The 16,592-nt window shown below is 50.5% G+C and overlaps 4 protein-coding genes across 4 annotated transcripts; 2 read left to right on the plus strand and 2 right to left on the minus strand.

Annotated features, from left to right (window-relative positions):
- Positions 1-73: 73 nt before the first annotated feature.
- GIQ15_00204 (Lovastatin diketide synthase LovF 17) lies at positions 74-7,581 on the minus strand (the record flags this gene model as incomplete). Its single annotated transcript, XM_033547621.1, has 5 exons — positions 74-934; positions 1,000-1,308; positions 1,390-6,796; positions 6,874-6,991; positions 7,065-7,581. The coding sequence occupies 5 exons, from the start codon at positions 7,579-7,581 to the stop codon at positions 74-76; spliced, it is 7,212 nt and encodes a 2,403-aa protein (XP_033408572.1).
- A 709-nt stretch (positions 7,582-8,290) lies between these two features.
- Positions 8,291-9,252, plus strand: GIQ15_00205 (uncharacterized protein; the record flags this gene model as incomplete). The annotated part of the gene is made up of 2 exons (XM_033547622.1): positions 8,291-8,398; positions 8,473-9,252. The coding sequence occupies 2 exons, from the start codon at positions 8,291-8,293 to the stop codon at positions 9,250-9,252; spliced, it is 888 nt and encodes a 295-aa protein (XP_033408573.1).
- Positions 9,253-9,854: 602 nt separating this feature from the next.
- GIQ15_00206 (putative cytochrome P450) lies at positions 9,855-11,554 on the minus strand (the record flags this gene model as incomplete). The annotated part of the gene is made up of 3 exons (XM_033547623.1): positions 9,855-10,285; positions 10,346-10,682; positions 10,751-11,554. 3 exons carry the CDS (start codon positions 11,552-11,554, stop codon positions 9,855-9,857), a joined length of 1,572 nt encoding a protein of 523 aa, XP_033408574.1.
- Positions 11,555-14,831: 3,277 nt separating this feature from the next.
- GIQ15_00207 (putative aflatoxin biosynthesis ketoreductase nor-1) lies at positions 14,832-15,816 on the plus strand (the record flags this gene model as incomplete). Its single annotated transcript, XM_033547624.1, has 4 exons — positions 14,832-15,358; positions 15,399-15,509; positions 15,585-15,684; positions 15,742-15,816. The coding sequence occupies 4 exons, from the start codon at positions 14,832-14,834 to the stop codon at positions 15,814-15,816; spliced, it is 813 nt and encodes a 270-aa protein (XP_033408575.1).
- Positions 15,817-16,592: the final 776 nt, after the last annotated feature.

Below are 16,592 nucleotides of genomic sequence, written 5' to 3' on the forward strand. Positions count from 1 at the left end.
AATAATAATAAGTATATTAACAAAACGAAAAGCAATCTATGCAAACAAGCAAATAATGAGTCTAATGCAATACTCACTTCTTCTCTTCTCCATTAGCCATCTTAGTAATAATCTTGTCGCAGAATGTCGTCAATGACGTCGCATTCATGATATCAAGCGTGGTCACCAGCGCACCCAGCTCCGCCCTGACCCAGTTACGAACCTCAACCGCAGCAAGTGAGTCGATGCCATACACAGCTAGCGGTCGGGCCGGGTCCATTGGCTCTGCCAGTCGCAGCATGCGGACGAAGCATCCATTCACCGCCTCTACCGTCGCCTTTTGTATCGCCGCCGTATCTGTCGACTTCGTTCGAAGAAGGAGTAGGAGTCCCTGCACCTCCGCGTTCCCTCCTCCGCCGCTTTTAGCTGCAGCATCGCCACCACCATGGTTCTGGCTAGTAAACAGAGCAGAGAATCGCGCGTCAGACTTCAGGATGGAATCAACAGGCTGCGGATATATCAGGCCCGTGATCATCTGCGCTCTAGAGGCAAGGCTTGGTGGCGAGAGTTCCTGCTGTTGCAAAATGGATAGATATAGGATTTTACGCAGCAGGCCGTCGTTAATGCCCTTGAACGTGCGCCAATCGAACTGCTCATGTAACTTCGCGTTTTCAGCAATCACACCAGCATCCTCGATGACGCCGAGGTCCACGGAGCAGGCGCGCTGCCCACGAGCCTGGCGGAAAGCAGCAAAGGCGTCTAGGAAGACGTTGGCAGCAGCGTAGTTTGCTTGACCGCGATTCCCGATAACACCGGAGATACTGGAGAGCAATGTGAAGAAGTCGAGGTCGAGGTTCATAGCTTCAGCGGCGCTGTGCAGATTCCATGTGCCTTGGATTTTGCACTGAACGGCCTCATGATACTCTTTGAGAGTCATAGAGTCAAATGGCCGGTCCTAGAAGAAAAGAGTTAGCTTCTTGGGCTTGTTTTGAGGTGTGCGGATTGCATAGCATATCTTACCCGCAGGACCATTGCGCCTTGAATAATACCGGCAATAGGCACCTTGGTCTCCTGGAAAGCCCTCTGAACATCGTCCGCCACCGTGACATCGGCTGTTAGAAGATCAATGTGGGCTCCAAGCCCATTGATCTGCTTGACAATGTGCCGAGACTTGTCATCCGCATATCCACTGCGCGACATTACCGCGAGATGCTTTGCCCCAGCCTTGGCCAGGTATATGGCGAGGGAAGCACAGAGACCTCGGAGGCCACCAATAATAAGATAGCAGCCATCGTCTCGGAAGGAGAGATTTTTAGGAGATCGTCGGATCTATAAACATATCAGTTTCAGTAAGTGACCTTGTAACATCGTGGCATGTTATAAAGCGCTAAGTTGGAGATCAATGCTTACAGGTGCATGGATCTTGGCGTCGGCGCCGCCATCAGACAGCACAATCTTCCCCATGTGTTTGCCCGATCGGAGAAAGCGGATTGCAGATGGAATATCTGACCATGAGAATCGGTGGATGGGGTTGATAGGTGCGACATGGCCGTCATTTATAAGCTCAAACAGCTTGGACAAATGCCTAGCAACGAGTGCATCGGGGGCTCTCTCAGGAGATAGGTCTACGGCCCTGAAGGAGATGTTGCGGTCGAACGGGGCCATGCAAAGGTTCCCACGATCGAGAATGTCCTTCTTGCCAATCTCGACCATGATGCCTCCATCTGCTAGAATACGGAATGATTCATCCAACATGTCACCCGTCAGTGAGTTGAGCACAACATCCACCCCAGCTCCGCCGGTGGCCGCCAGAATCTCGGCAGCGAAGTCGGTGTTGCGCGAATTGAAGATGCGGTCATCGCTCAGGCCAAACGTCGACCTGAGGAACTCTCTCTTCTCGGGGGTTCCAACCGTGGTGAAGACGTCAGCACCAACATACTTTGCGAGCTGGATGGCGGCAATGCCCACGCCACCGGCAGCGGAGTGGATGAGGAGGCGCTTGCCAGCAGAAAGATTGGCGAGGTCAAACAGCGAGTGCATGCTCGTCAAATACACAACGGACAGGGTAGCCGCCTCTTCAAATGACATGTTGGCGGGGATACGGTGCACTCTGGCAGGTGTCGTCCGCATGCGATTCGCAAAGCATCCTTTACCAAAGAGAACCACGCGATCCCCTGGTACGAAATCCGACACGCCGGAAGCAACTCTAGTAACGACCCCCGCGGCCTCGTGTCCTAGAGCCGTCTCATCACCAGGAACAATGCCCATGGTCACGACTACATCTTTGTAGTTCAAGCCAGCGGCGTAAACTTCTACCTCCAGCGTGCCGTCAGCCAACGGCGAAACCTCGGGCTCTACCTCGCCAAAGTGCACAGCGTCAAGGTTGCCGAGTCGTTCACAACGTAACGTCACGAGCGTCTTGCATGCATGGATGTCTACCACTTCGGTAGGACGCACGCTTAACTCGTCACTCTGGACTGCGGTGAGGTTCTTATCCGGCAAAAGACGACTGATGCACACGACACCACCACGCTCGACAAAATCTAGATCTCTAGGAGCATCGGGATCAGATACCGCGGCGCAGAGCTGCTTGAGGCAGGTAGAAATAGCACCAACGGTCGCGGGCCCAGTGGCGCTCTCCACGTCAAGAGTTGCAAAGTCGAGCTGCTCCTCTGCGCGGATGGTACGGAAGAGGCCAACAATAGCCGCTTTGGTGGGATCCGTAACGGAGAGGTGAGCCCCGGTGGTGACCCACAGAAGCCGGCATCGCTGGCGGGTGAGGTGCTTGATAATATCCCACTGGCGGTCTTCAAGACGATCCATGACGGTGTGGAAGAGCTCATCGAGAATGATGACCACTGTCTCACTGGATGTGATTTCCTTCAGGGGATCGGAACCGCGGTACACAATCCATTTATTCTGGGAGAGTGTGTCCGCTACCTTGCCAATCATGCATGACTCCTGCTGCATCGAGGGGCCAAGGAGGCTGACATGGGTGATCGACCCGTGCGCTTCATCTCCAGAGATATCTTTGCGAACCTGACAGATGCAAACATTTTCACCCAATGCTACCGTCTTACCGAGGCGTCCAAGCACCGTTTCGTTGAAGCCGATGGCCAGAACGAATCCTCCCTCTCGAACAGAGATGCAAAGGCTGTCTATGATGTGCGCTTCTTCGGCTTCTGATTTTGAGATTGCCTTGACTATTGCCAGGTCAAACTTGACGTCTGTGGCGACAGCTGCTGGTTTGGATACATTTATCAAATGGAACTGTGGGCTTGGTGAATGCGCCGACATGCGCTCCTGAGCACCAATCAAGGTTTTGGGCTCAAGCATAGCCAGATGAATCTCAGAGCAGGCAGCTCTGATTGGATTAATAGTCTCCATATCCTGAATCCAAAGACTGGAGGCGTCTTCGGGCGTCATGTTCAGCTCTAGGACTTTCAGGTTAGGCTTCTTGTGCGCAACAAGGTCCAGGATATTTTGAGTAGACTTGTTTTTGAACCAATCTTGTGCTTCTGATGTTTCACTTGCCATCAGAAGCGTGATGTCTGCATCCCAGGCCACACGTGTGAATGTATGAGCGGTCTTCTCGTCATCGGTGGTTTGGATCTCGGCTGAAGCCAAACCCTTCATTTGGAAGAGGAAGGTACCGTCTTTAGAGTTGTATACATCAACGTTGGTGGCGTAATTGCGAGGGTTCTCAGGATCACCAACGCCCAGAAAGCTGGCAGTAGAGTTGGCCATACCCTCAACAGGTAGGTCTGAGCCTGCCTCGATGACGATGCTGTCAATGATTTTGGGCACGAGCACTGAGGCCCCAGGTGGGGGCAAGTCACCATTCCACAGGGCCGGAGATGCGGCCTGGAAGCAGGCATCCATAACTGCAGGGTGTAGTGGATAGGATGACTGACCATCTGGGATGGATGGAGGAGGCTCAAGGTTAACCATAGAACGAGTTTTTCGCTTGCCTACTGAGGCCTCGAGCATCAGATGCTTCTGGAAGCATGGGCCAAAGTTGTATCCCATATCGGCCAACGCCTTGTACCATACTCGCACAGGTGTCGCGAGCTCAAGAGGCGCAACCTCGCCGGGAGCGGCCTTGGTGTCTTGGTAGTCAGTTTCGATGCAAACAAGCCCCGAGCTGTGTATATTATCGATGTCCACACCGTCGTGCACAGAGCACACTCGATATTCATACCAAGATCGCGTCGTTCCGGTCTTAGCGGGCGTAAGTGCCAGCGTCAGCCTGGTATCAACATCCTCTTCCAAAACCAGGGCACGAAGAAGCTTCACGTCGCGCAGTCGGAAACGGTAGCGAGCGGGTGCCTTTTCACCCCACTGCGTCACCATAGCAGTCTGATACATGGCTTCGACCGCCATGGCGACATATCCAGCCGCAGGGAACACGACATCGCTGCCGAGTTTGTGGTCTCGCACCCATGGAATATCGGCAATCTTGAGAACCTTTTTAAAAACGGGTGCCTGCCAAGCAGTTCCGAGTATCTTGGAGCCAATGAGGTCGTGGTTGACGAATTTCTTGAATCTCCAATCTTTACTAGCCCTCGTCTCGTGCCAATAGCTGGTTGAGTGGTTCCAAGCATAATTAGGCAGATCAATAACAACCTTGGCGCTATGCTTCTGTATGCGGTTCACCCGATTCAAGTCGACAGAACCGCCAGCGAGGAAGAGCTTTCCTGCAGCATCGTACAGGGGGAGCGTTGATTCAGCACCTCGCTTCAATGCTGAGGTGTACTGCGCTTCACCAGCAGGGCCAGAAAGACTCTTCTTAATCTGTGTAAGCGGACCCGATAGAGCGTTGCTAGGTCCGAGTTCGATAATAAAGTCTCCACCGGCTTCCGTGTCACTCAACAACTCGGAAGCGGCCTGCGTAAACTGCACGGGGGAGACCATATTTCTCTTCCAGTAAGCCGCATCAAGAGTGTCAGTAGGCAGTAGCATCTTTCCCGTAACAGAGCTGAACATTTGGATGCGTGGTTTGCCGTCAAAGTTTGGCTTCTTCTCGAACATTTCATCGTTCAACAACATGGCTTCGTATACCTCCCCAATCTCTTTCATGTGGCTTGAGTGATATGCAAGGTCAACACGAAGCGCCCGAGCGAAGTGGCCATCAGCCTGCAAGCGATCACTTAGACTCTTCAATGACGAGACAGTTCCCGAAATGGTCAAACTGCTCGGGCTGTTGTAGCAGGCAATCTGAACCCCAGCCTCATCTGTTCGTAGATACTTGCTAAGTACTTCGGGCCCAACGCCAACCGCAAGCATGCCCACGGGTTCAGAACTAGCGCCGACCTTCTTGGCTGCCTGGCCACGGTAATAGGCCGTCTTGATGGCATCAGAATGTGTCATCAGACCTGCTGCAGCCGCGGCCGCGATCTCGCCGGATGAGTGGCCAACAACTGCCTTTGGATGTATACCCCAATCCTCCAAGACTTCCATCAGCGCAAGTTGCAGAGCCGTCACGAGAGGTTGAGAGAACTCAGGCTGTCGCAATGCATCTCCGTCTCGAGGCTGACTTAACTCTTCAAGAAGCGACCAAGAAGGCGGCTCAACAAGTGCCTGAAGGACCTCGTCCAGCTCTTGTATGACCTTCTTGGCCAATGGGAAGTCATTGACGAGGTCTGCTCCCATCTGTGACCACTGCGCACCTTGACCAGTGAATACAAATCCGATACGAGGAGGGGACGGCGCCTGTTTTCCAAAGACCAGGCTCTCGTCACTGAAAGTGGCCTTGCTTGAACGTGAAATAGCAAACCCCCTATAATAGTGCCTAGTTCTCCTCTCCGAGAGTGTGTAGGCTAAGTCTTCGACGTTGATAGATACCATAGGATTGAGAAGATGGGAGGAGAGTGACTTGGTGTAATTTTTCAGGGAAGATTGATCATTGGCCGAAAACACCAGTAGCGTTGGAGTGGGCTTGTTGCCAGTTGATGCCTCTTCCTCGTCATCATCATCAAAAAAATCAGTCGTTACTTGCTTGTACGATGATATATGGCGGGAAACGGAGCTATTCTCAAGAACCGCGTGTGCGTTGGCACCTCCAAAGCCAAAGGAGTTCAGACTGGCACGTCGAATAATGGATGTGCCTGGCCATTTAACCGACGTCCTGGAGGCTCTAACACGAGATACCTTCCAGTCAATGTTTGGGTTTGGCTCAGTGAATGTCGGGTTCCCGGGAATGATCCCGCTCTCCAGAGCCAAAGTTGCTTTGAGTAGTCCGGAAAGTCCAGCAGCGGCTCCTGAGTGACCGATATTGCTTTTAATAGACCCGATCACTAGCTCCTGGCCGTCCTCACGGCCTTGGGCAAACACAGAGGCTGCGCCTCGCACCTCTACCGGATCTCCAGCGAGGGTTCCAGTTCCGTGACACTCCAGGAATTGGGTTAAGTGAAAGTCTTTAATACCAGCGTTCTTATAGGCTGTCCTGGTGACGGCGGCCTGGGCATCGGAGCTGGGATTGGCGATACCCGCGGTACGGCCGGAGGCATTCGCGGCTGTTCCGCGGATCACGGCTCTGATTGGGTTACCATCACGTATGGCGTCGCTTAATCGTTTCAGGTATACAACGTTAATTCCTTCGGCTTTAACATATCCATCGGCCTTGGCGTCAAAGCTGTGGCATTTGCCCGAGGCCGATTGTGTCATATGCATCATGCCAATCTCCTCGTTGTGTTCAGGCGTGAGCCACATATTGGCACCTCCGACGAGCATGGCATCTGCTCCAAAGCTGTCGAGGTAACGACATGCCACATCGACTGAGACCAGACTGGCTGAGCACGCGGTATCAATCGTCATGCTGTGAAGGAAGTTAGAATGGGTCACTGCAAACTAAGTACGCAGTGAACAAATCGGGAGAATGCTTCATGTACGTACCTGGGACCATTTATGTTCAAAAAATGGCTCACTCGGTTGCTTAAAATGGACGAAGCAACACCGCTCGTAATAGAGTCAGCCCTGTCTTCGGGATCGCGATTTTGGATCGCGTTGTAGTCTAATCAGTTAGTTACCAAATTTTGTCAGCCCCTGTTTTAGTAACAAAGAGGTTAGGCGAAATCAAGACATACCGATGAAATTTGTACCGACGATAACACCAGTCCTGGTGCCGCTCAGTTGCTCCAGAGGTACTCCCGCGTTCTCGAGACATTCATAAGCCACCTCGAGTATTTGGCGTTGCTGAGGGTCCATGGCAATGCAGTCGGTCCGGCTGATATTGAAAAACTGACCGTCGAAGACTTCGGGATTCACATCCTCCATGAACATGCCGCCGGGCGACTTCATGGTCCGCGGCCGTTTAGTTCCGTCGTAATGGCCAGCAAGGCTAAACCTAGTCTTTGGCGGTTCATTCTTAGCGATACCGCCTCGTTGTAGAAAATCCCATAGAGCTGTGGGAGAGTTGCTGTGGCCGGGGAGACGACAGCCCATGCCAACGACGGCAATGGGCACCTGGGTACGGTGATCATGTGTATGACCAGATCCACGCGCTTCATGGGACAGCACAGAGAAACTCTCATCGCCAGAATACTTGCTTGTCGTCTCAGAGTCTATGGGACTAGAAAGGATTGTTGGAGAACTGGTTGCCATTGTATTTCTGTCCTTTCCACACAGGCAGGATAATTTAATGAGGAACCTAGAGGCAAAACAAAGCCGTTATTTTTCGTATCAAATAACTACTTGTGAATGACTCTAGCATTTTGCCGCGGAGGCTACTCTTATTATCAACAGCGATTTGGCCTGCGCCTCACTCCAAAGATCAAAATACAAGCCTCCCCAAACCAATCTTAGTATCGTAAACGTATGGCTCCACTACTTACGTAGTTAAGCGTTAGAACGAATTGCCAAAAATAGTGTAGTGGCCCCCTGTCGATTCGGCTTATAGGTAGAGCCCACGTTGCTTATATGCATGAGAATACTCCGTAATAACCAGGAATTGGCAAATAACTGGATTTAACTGGGAGAGTTGCGGCCCGGCCCTGCTAACATGCTGTGACCGGGAGCTTAGCTGCAGCCCGACCCTGCTTACATGCTGTGACCGGAAGCTTAGTTGCAGCCCGACCATGCTTACATGCTGTGACCGAGAGTCGTGAACATAGTCTGGCTACTGAGTTCTTGCAGCATGAAAGCCAAGATTGCTTATCTTTATGGTATCGATGCTGCCTTTACATAGTTAACCTGAAATTGTGGCATAGAATATCAATATTCATATCTAAGCTCTACCGCACTTCTACTGCAATTGCTGCTCATTCATACACGAAGCCCGCATATAACAACACCATTAAAACAGATCGCAGTCATGAAGTCCAGGGAAGACGTTGAGATCAAGACACTCGACGGGCTTGTGCTCCGGGGGTATCTCTTCTCGGGGGCTCCAAGGAGTCCCGCCATCATCATGACGCCAGGGGTATGGAATGGACGAGCGGTCCCCGCTGTGAGAAGCCATCACTTGCAATATTCAGAAGCTAATTAGAAATTTAGTTTAACATCGTCAAAGAGACCATTATCGACGACGTGGCTGAACACTTCCATGCCGCCGGCTTCACAGTACTGAGCTACGACCCGAGATCAGTCGGAGCCAGCGATGGTACGCCACGAAATGAGATACACCCAACTAAGAATATGGAGGACTATTATGATGCCCTCACTTTTCTCAAGGGCCAGCCTTCAGTAGACCCAGGCCGTATCGCCTTCTGGGGCTACTCTTTCAGCGGGATGGTGGCCCTGTGTTCTGCTGCGCTAGATAAGCGCGCCAAAGCCGTCATAGCTGTCTCCCCGCTGACCATTTGGGAATTCACCAAATGGCGCCAGGTCCTGACAAAGTCTATGAAGGACCGCGAGTCTCGCCTGAGTGGGAACAAGCCTGTCTACCTCCCCATGCTGACCGACTCAGGGGAGCAACCGGCCGGCTTTGGAACCGGCTTCATCAATGAGAACGTACATGACATCATCGCCAGAGCCGTCGAAGTCCAGCCTACCTTCAGACCAGATACGACGCTAAGTAGCTACTACCACATTGCGGCCTTCAAACCCTTCGAGCTCATGCGCTTCGTATCCCCCACACCCGTCATGGTCGTCAACGGCTCAGATGACCTGATCTCGCCGACTCAACTGCAAAGGTCGTTGGTTTATGACGTCTTCCAAGGACAGAAACAGCTGCTCACTGTCCCAAACAAAGGCCATATGGACATTTTGAGCGGGCAGGACTCCATAAAGGTGTTTGACGCCCAGGTGGCATTTCTTCGTCGCGTTCTGAATTAACAAACACCTGCTATCCGGTCCATGAGTCTGGTTTGGGGTTTCCAATGGCTGCAGAGTAGTTCTATAGATCTTCATAGTACACCACTTCGAATCTGACAGCATCATATGGCACAAAAGGGAAGAATTACTGTACAAATATCTAGAGGGCAATACCTCTCTGAACCCTAATAGTGGTCATGGCGGTGTGAGGAGTGTAGTTGTTGGATGTTGCCGACCGCGCATGAGCAGCTTTATGGCAATAGTTGGACCGGTAATAAGGCTGGGCGTGCGAAACATTATCTGCATCTTGTTTGTCACCGTAACGCAAAACGTTGTAAAGTGGGAGGTGAAGCCCACAGCTAGGCAAAGACAGCAACACACTTATTGGTCAGTCCTTGGGAGTGTGTTGAGATGGTATCAAGGTAGTAGCAGTATATGTGCAATTCCATCAACAAGAACGTACATGTCTAACCGTATCCGTGCCAAGTATAAGTAGGTTTTAATTTATGGCCTGTAAGTAACAACTTTCGCAATTTCGACAGAATACCATTCATCACGTCTTCTAACATGAAGCTATCCCACGAACTGTCCTCACGTACATCAGGCGCCACACATCTCCAGCTTCAAGCTTTCACGATGACCCGAACGCCTTTGCTTTCCAGCCTTGGCACCGGCACCACAAAATCCAAGACAAAGTCGGCATCACTTCGAATGGTCTCAAACAGCTCCAGATTGTGCCGACGGAAGATTGTGGCTAGGGCGACGTAGAGTTCCATGTATGCCAGGGACATGCCCAGACAGACTCGAGATCCACGGCTGAAGGAGACCATGTAGTTGGAAAGAGGCTTGACCCCATCCGGTCCTCTGGGGTTATTCAGCCATCTCTCGGGTTTAAATACGAGTGGTTCCGGGTAAACATCTTCATTGACGTGTACGTGGAACGCATCCATGCCCACAGTAACGCCTGGTGGAATTACCCAGTCGCCGTACTTCCAGGCGTGGAGGCGGTTGACCCGCGGAATGCGCTGAACTTGGCCATATGAAAGGCGCAGACCTGCGCATGTCTGTTAATACCTGGAAGATTTAATTCAGACTATGTAGATTTGGAGCTTACTTTCAGATATGATACCTGACAAATATGGCAACTTCTCAAGTTCGGCCCACGAGAGGATGACGCTAGGGTCGGGCATAGCTTCCGTCAATTCAGCTTTGAGACGAGCTTGGATGGCAGGCTGGTCCAAGATGTGAAATGTAGCGACAGTTAGTGCCCATTTAGTTGTCTCCATTCCCGCACCGTTTAGACTGATGGCTTCGTCGGTTAGTCTTCTAAGGGCCAGGTCGCTTGCGGGCAGATTGGATGCAAGAATGCCGTGAAAGACGGTGGAATGAGACGCGTCAATGCTCTTTTCATTTTTGCCCGACAAAATGTCCCTGATCTGATTTCTAGTTGCCTTTTCCCGCCGGATATTATTAGCGTCCAAGCTCTTCAACGACAAACACACTCCAATGCCACACTTACGATTCGGTAGTCTAAGAGGGGCTTCATTGGCGGCGCGAGAAAGCCCAGTATGCCCTCGGGAATCCAGTCCATGACGTCGACGAGAAACTTGAAATGGGCGTTCCAGTGAGAGGTCCAGACGAGGCTCCGCATACCTAGGGAAAGTGGTGACTTGAATTCGGGTGCAGCGGAGCAGTTTGCGGAACGGTTGAAGGCCAGGTCTGTAATGACGTCGCACGTCATGCTGGACCACATATCTGAAACGCTGATGACCTGGCCAGTGCCGGCATACTCGGTCGACAGACGGTGCGAGATGCGCTCAACTATTTCCAAGAGCTTGTCGTTGAGGGTGCGAATATGTTGTTTAGAAAAGAACGGGGACAGAGCAGCGCGCCTCTCGCGATGCTGCTCGGCCAAGCTCGTACTGAAGGTTGCTTCTGGGATGCCGAAGCGGTACTTGAACTTGGGTGGCTTGTCCATGGGCCTGGATATAGTGCTGCTGCAGTAGATGTCGTTCCAGTATTCGGGATCGTCTATGTGCAGCTCGTCCGGGTTGATGCGGACAATAGGGCCGTACTTTTCATGCATCCGTTTAATCTCCCAAGTAAACTGGCCACCGGTGCCTTTCGCGAAGAGATCATGGTACACTTCATACCAATGCGTCACGGCCGCCAATTTAGGGCCGGGGAATTTCGCAATGGGCGAGAGGTAGAGTCTGTAAACAGCCAATCCGAGGCAATACAAGACAAAGGTGCCGGCCAGGACGGAAGCGAAGGAGAGCATGTCGAGATTTATGGGGATCCCACTCATGGAAGTGAAGCGCATTGTGTGATTCATGGTGATGGATTTGCGCAAGTGACCCTCTTGGATGGAGGATTACCTGCTCCAGTAATGCAGACGGCACTCAAGCAGATATAAATGATTACCAGAGCATGCTCAGCCCTCTGTATCAATTCCACCAAGACCAAGCAAGGGCTGAAGAGCAGCACGGCGCCGTTACCATTTTGAAAGCCACCAAGGATCAGCACACAATCCCGTCGGCATGTAAGCCGATGGATGTCAGAGTAAACGAATAGCTACATGCTTACTTGCAGTAGGCAAACGGACAAAGTGCGATAATACTTGTCTATCTACACCCATGTAGTTAGGTTTTCGGTTGGTTGGCCATCTCCTCGAGCAGTGGAATGTTGCAAATTAGCGCGAAACGGCCGCCGGTATATTTTTCCGAGTAACGTAAGCCACCACCGAATGACCGCTACCACCCAATGACCGCCCCAACAAAGATTCATGCGTATCAACAACAACCACTCGCAACAGCCGTAATATGGTTAATGAAGCTGCAATTGCTTTAGCAATTGCAGATTTAAAGGCCCAAGAAGCCCCTAATTATACCCAGACTGCAAAAAGATACGGAATCGATCGAAAAACGCTCACACGGCGGTTTCAAGGAGTCACTACCTCAAGAAGTGAAGCAATATCCCAACATCACAAGAAGCTTACAACTGCTCAAGAAAAAGAGCTTTTAAAGCATATAAATCGCCTATCTCTACGTGGCCTATCTCCTACACCTCAAATACTCCGGAATTTGGTATATGAGATAACAAAAGAGCCTGTTGGGTTGAACTGGGTGGCGCGGTTCTGCGAGAGATATCATAACCAGATAAAGAGCCTTTATTTAAAGACTATCGATCAAAAACGCAAGGTTGCTGATAACTCCTCTTATTTTGCGCATTACTTTGAGCATGTTAGTGATCAAATCGATATCAATATCTTTAAATACTGACCTCTTCCTAGCTTGAATTGATGATTTCAAAATATAATATTACTCCAGAAAACACCTATAATTTCGATGAAAAAGGGTTCCTTATTGGCCTAGGTCAGGCAGTCAAACGTATCGTCCCTATTGAGCAGCTTAAACGAAAGCAGATAGGTGCTATTCATGATGGAAATCGCGAGTTTATTTCTCTTCTTGCTGCCATCTCTGCAGATGGTGAAAGGATTCCTCCTACACTGATTTATAAGGGAGAAGGAGATCTACAAGATACATGGCTTGATGATTTCAACCCTCATGAGCAAACAGCCTATTTTGCAGCCTCACCCAACGGCTGGAGCAGTGATGACTACGGGCTTAGCTGGCTGGAGATATTTAATAAGCATACGAAGGCAAAGGCTGATAGAGGAAGAAGGCTTCTTATTGTTGATGGCCACTCCTCTCATATCAATATGCGCTTTATCGACTACGCAGATAAAAACCGTATCCTTCTTGCAATCCTTCCTCCGCATTCAACTCATCGATTACAACCATTAGATGTTGGAGTTTTTGGGCCACTGGCTAAGGCATACTCCCAAGAGATCGATACCCTTCTCCGTTGCAGCTATGGGTATTCATCAATGAGGAAGAGAGATTTCTGGAGGCTCTTTTATACAGCATGGTGTAAAGCAGTAACACCTGAGAACGTTAAGGCTGCATTTCAAACAACGGGTATCTACCCCTTCATGCCTGAACAGATATTAAAATATTTCAAACGAAGACCAATTACCCCTCCAGACCTGGTTGCTCCTCCTACCCCTACTACTGTTCGAGGCCTCCGCCGTCAAATTAAGAAGGTTTACCGCAGGCAATCGCGCCTCTCAATCAATATTCAAAAGGTCATTCATGCTAGTGAAAGACTGGTCTTCCAGAATGAGATATTAGCCCATGAGAACAGGTCTCTTCATGCAGTAATACAAATGGAGAAGAAGCAAAGGAAGAGAGGTAAAGCAATGGGCTTGTTTGATAAGGAACGGGCTGGCCAGGCGCAGTTCTTCTCTCCGTCTAAAGTTGAAGCAGCCAGGCAACGGGCTCTTAATATAGAGCATGAAAAACAAGATAAGATAGCGCAGGCTGAACAATCAAAGCTTCAGCGTACAATTCAGAAGGATGTTAAAGCCCAGGAAGCAGCAGAAAAGAGAGCTCAAAGGTTGATAGAGCAACAGCAGCGAAAGGAAGCCCATGAGGAGGCTCGTAAAGAGGCTGCAGCGCAGCGCGCAGAGGCTGCGATTGAACGGAAGCGTAAAGCGGGTGAACAAGCAGCGGAACGGATGGCCAAGAAGGCCAGGAAGGCTGAAAAGAACGCCTTAAGCCCTATCTCATTTTCCCGATTAGGAAAGAAGAAGACTTCACCTACGAAGGTGGCTCCAATCGATCCTATTCCTTCAATACCACCCTTCCTATCCCAACCCCGGGCAAGCCGTTCCGGGCGAGTTATCAAGCCCAACACTCGTTTATTTTCTTAACCTTACTAATTTATATGTAATTTGGAACCCTACTATCGTTATTTAATAGCTAATTTAATTTGTTATTTACGTTGTGTTGAAATAGGTTGATATTTAATATATGCAGCGATTTGGATGGGGTGGCCAAAGCGCCGGTCATTAGGTGGTGGCGGTCATTCGGTGGTGAACCACGTTACGTCCTTACAATACCTATGCTTGGCGCTTATGCTGGGCAGGCTGCATAAATATAGTTATTTGTTAAATGTTTCACTGCTCGAGGAGCGTACACCCTATTATATAAAATATTTGTCAAAGGAGTACATTGCCCACCCCTGCCACCTCCACAAGCTAACAGGGGCCTGAGTGGCTGAAAGGCCAATCAAAAAATCAGATACAGTGATTTAAATAATAACACGACTCTCATATAGGGTGGGGTCACAAGTCACTATTTTACAGAAATTACCCCTGATAGGGTGTACTCCGCATGCTCCGCAGCAAGTAAGCAAGAAAAAATTCATTAGTCTTGGCTGCGTCTACATGATAACTATAGTTCGGTTTAGAAATCCATTTCTTGAAGCTCCTGCGTCTCCGTGCATGGTACGGAGTACAGTTCGGCTTAGAAATCCATCTCTTGAAGCTCCTGCGTCTCTGTGCACGGTACAGTGCGGCTTAGAAATCCGTTTCTTGAAGCTGCGTCTCCGTGACCAAGAATTGGCTTTCCATATCCTCTCTCGTAGTTATGGTCTTGCTTCATATAAAAGAAACCGTCGTGCCATAGGCACAAAACTCCAGGACCAAACCACTATCCCTTCTCCCTTGTTTACCCAAACCTCTCCACCATACAACCATGGCCCCCGCGACTGTAGTCCTTATTACTGGTGCTGGCAGAGGCATCGGCCAGGCATTGACCGAGGCATATCTCCTCCGACCAAACCACACCGTCATCGCCACCGTGCGTGACTGCACCGACCCCAAGTACGACGCCCTCAAAAAATCTCCCGTCGGTAGCGGCTCCCGGCTACTCCTCGTCAGCATTGAGAGCACGTCGAATACGGACCCGGAAAAGGCCGTCGAGCAAGTCAAGGCCGCAGGAGTTGACCACATTGATGTTGTCATTGCCAATGCCGGCGTCGCCCCTCCCTCTGAGCCGTTTGACACGCTGGATGTCAACGACCTAACCCATGCCTTTCAGGTCAACACTGTCAGCACCGTTGTTCTCTACCAGGCCGTAAAGCCGCTATTGGAGAAGTCCGCCGCACCAAAGTGGATGTCCATCTCGAGCGCCGCTGGTTCCATCACACGCCTAGAAATCCACCAGGCCCACGGTGTCGCTGCTTATGGCAGTTCCAAGGCAGCCCAGAACTTCTTCACTCAGTATGTACTTTACCTTTGGGTCTGATGTCTGGGGTCTCAGGTCTCAGGTCTCCGGCCCCCAGATCCTACCGGCAGTCACTAATCGACGTCTTACACCCAGGGCGCTGCATTCAAAGGAGAAAAATCTCATTGCATTTGCCATCCATCCCGGGTAAGTCTGCGTCATTGCACATGGCCGCGCTTCGCGTCCAGTATTTCCGCTGTAACTAACATGGCATGAACACAGCCTGGTCCAGACCGAGATGGGCAACGCGGGTGCGCGAGCTATGGGAATGGAACAGGCTCCAGACACCATCGGCGACAGTGTTATGAAGTCTATGAACATGGTAAGTCCTGTACTCTTTGAGAGAATTCTCTGTGTCGGCGAGTTGACCTGTTACTAGATTGATGCTGCTACCCGTGAGAACACATCTGGAAAGTTCTACAACGTCATTGACAGCTCTGAAATCCCCTGGTAGGTTACAGAAGAGGTTATTTTTTTGCACGCATGGCGGCATATATGACTTGTATGATGCCAAAGAGAGAAACAGGCAGGACGAGGCATTCTTGGTGTTTAGACTAGGATACTGCAGTTTTACACGAGAGTATAGACACTATATACCAACGATGCTTCCTCTGCCTCCTCTATGTTTATCCCACTAGTAGATTGCGTGCTGTAGAACAGGGAGTGCCAATAGAACGTCTTCCATTTTTCTCTGTATGCAGTGGCATATTTATCAGTTAGAGTGCATAAATCGTTGCAAATACTACAGTTTCGGATTTTTGGATTTTTGATATCCCGTGGCAGGTTATAGCGATAACTATTGTATAGCAGCTAGATATGTAGGTCGTCCTCCTTTCTATACTACGGAACTTACCATGTGTCTCTTCTTGGTGCGACTCGACACTTCCCCCCTAATATAGCGTTGCGCAAGGGTTGCAGATTCAGCCGTAAAATCCACTCGCCGTGAACGGGGCAGATCACCATTCCTGGTTGCGGCCGGCACGCTACTAACTACGGTGGCCTCCCCCTGTCGTGGTTTGGAAGTAAGAGGCGGCTTGTTCCGTCCAATCGGGCCTGGAGGTAACTTAATCCCCGTTAAGGTTAAGACAGGGTTTCACAGCCGCAATGCTTATGTGCATGAAGACCCTGACATAGACGGCCTTGGCAATGCTTACCTGCAGAAGCCCAACGCCGCCTTGGGGCCAGGGCAAGTAGGGCAATAGCAACATCGGGCAGGCTCTGCGTTGTCCG

Source organism: Arthroderma uncinatum (assembly GCF_011692745.1).
Source record: "Arthroderma uncinatum strain CBS 119779 chromosome Unknown scaffold1, whole genome shotgun sequence".
Classification (NCBI taxonomy): Eukaryota; Fungi; Ascomycota; class Eurotiomycetes; order Onygenales; family Arthrodermataceae; genus Arthroderma; species Arthroderma uncinatum.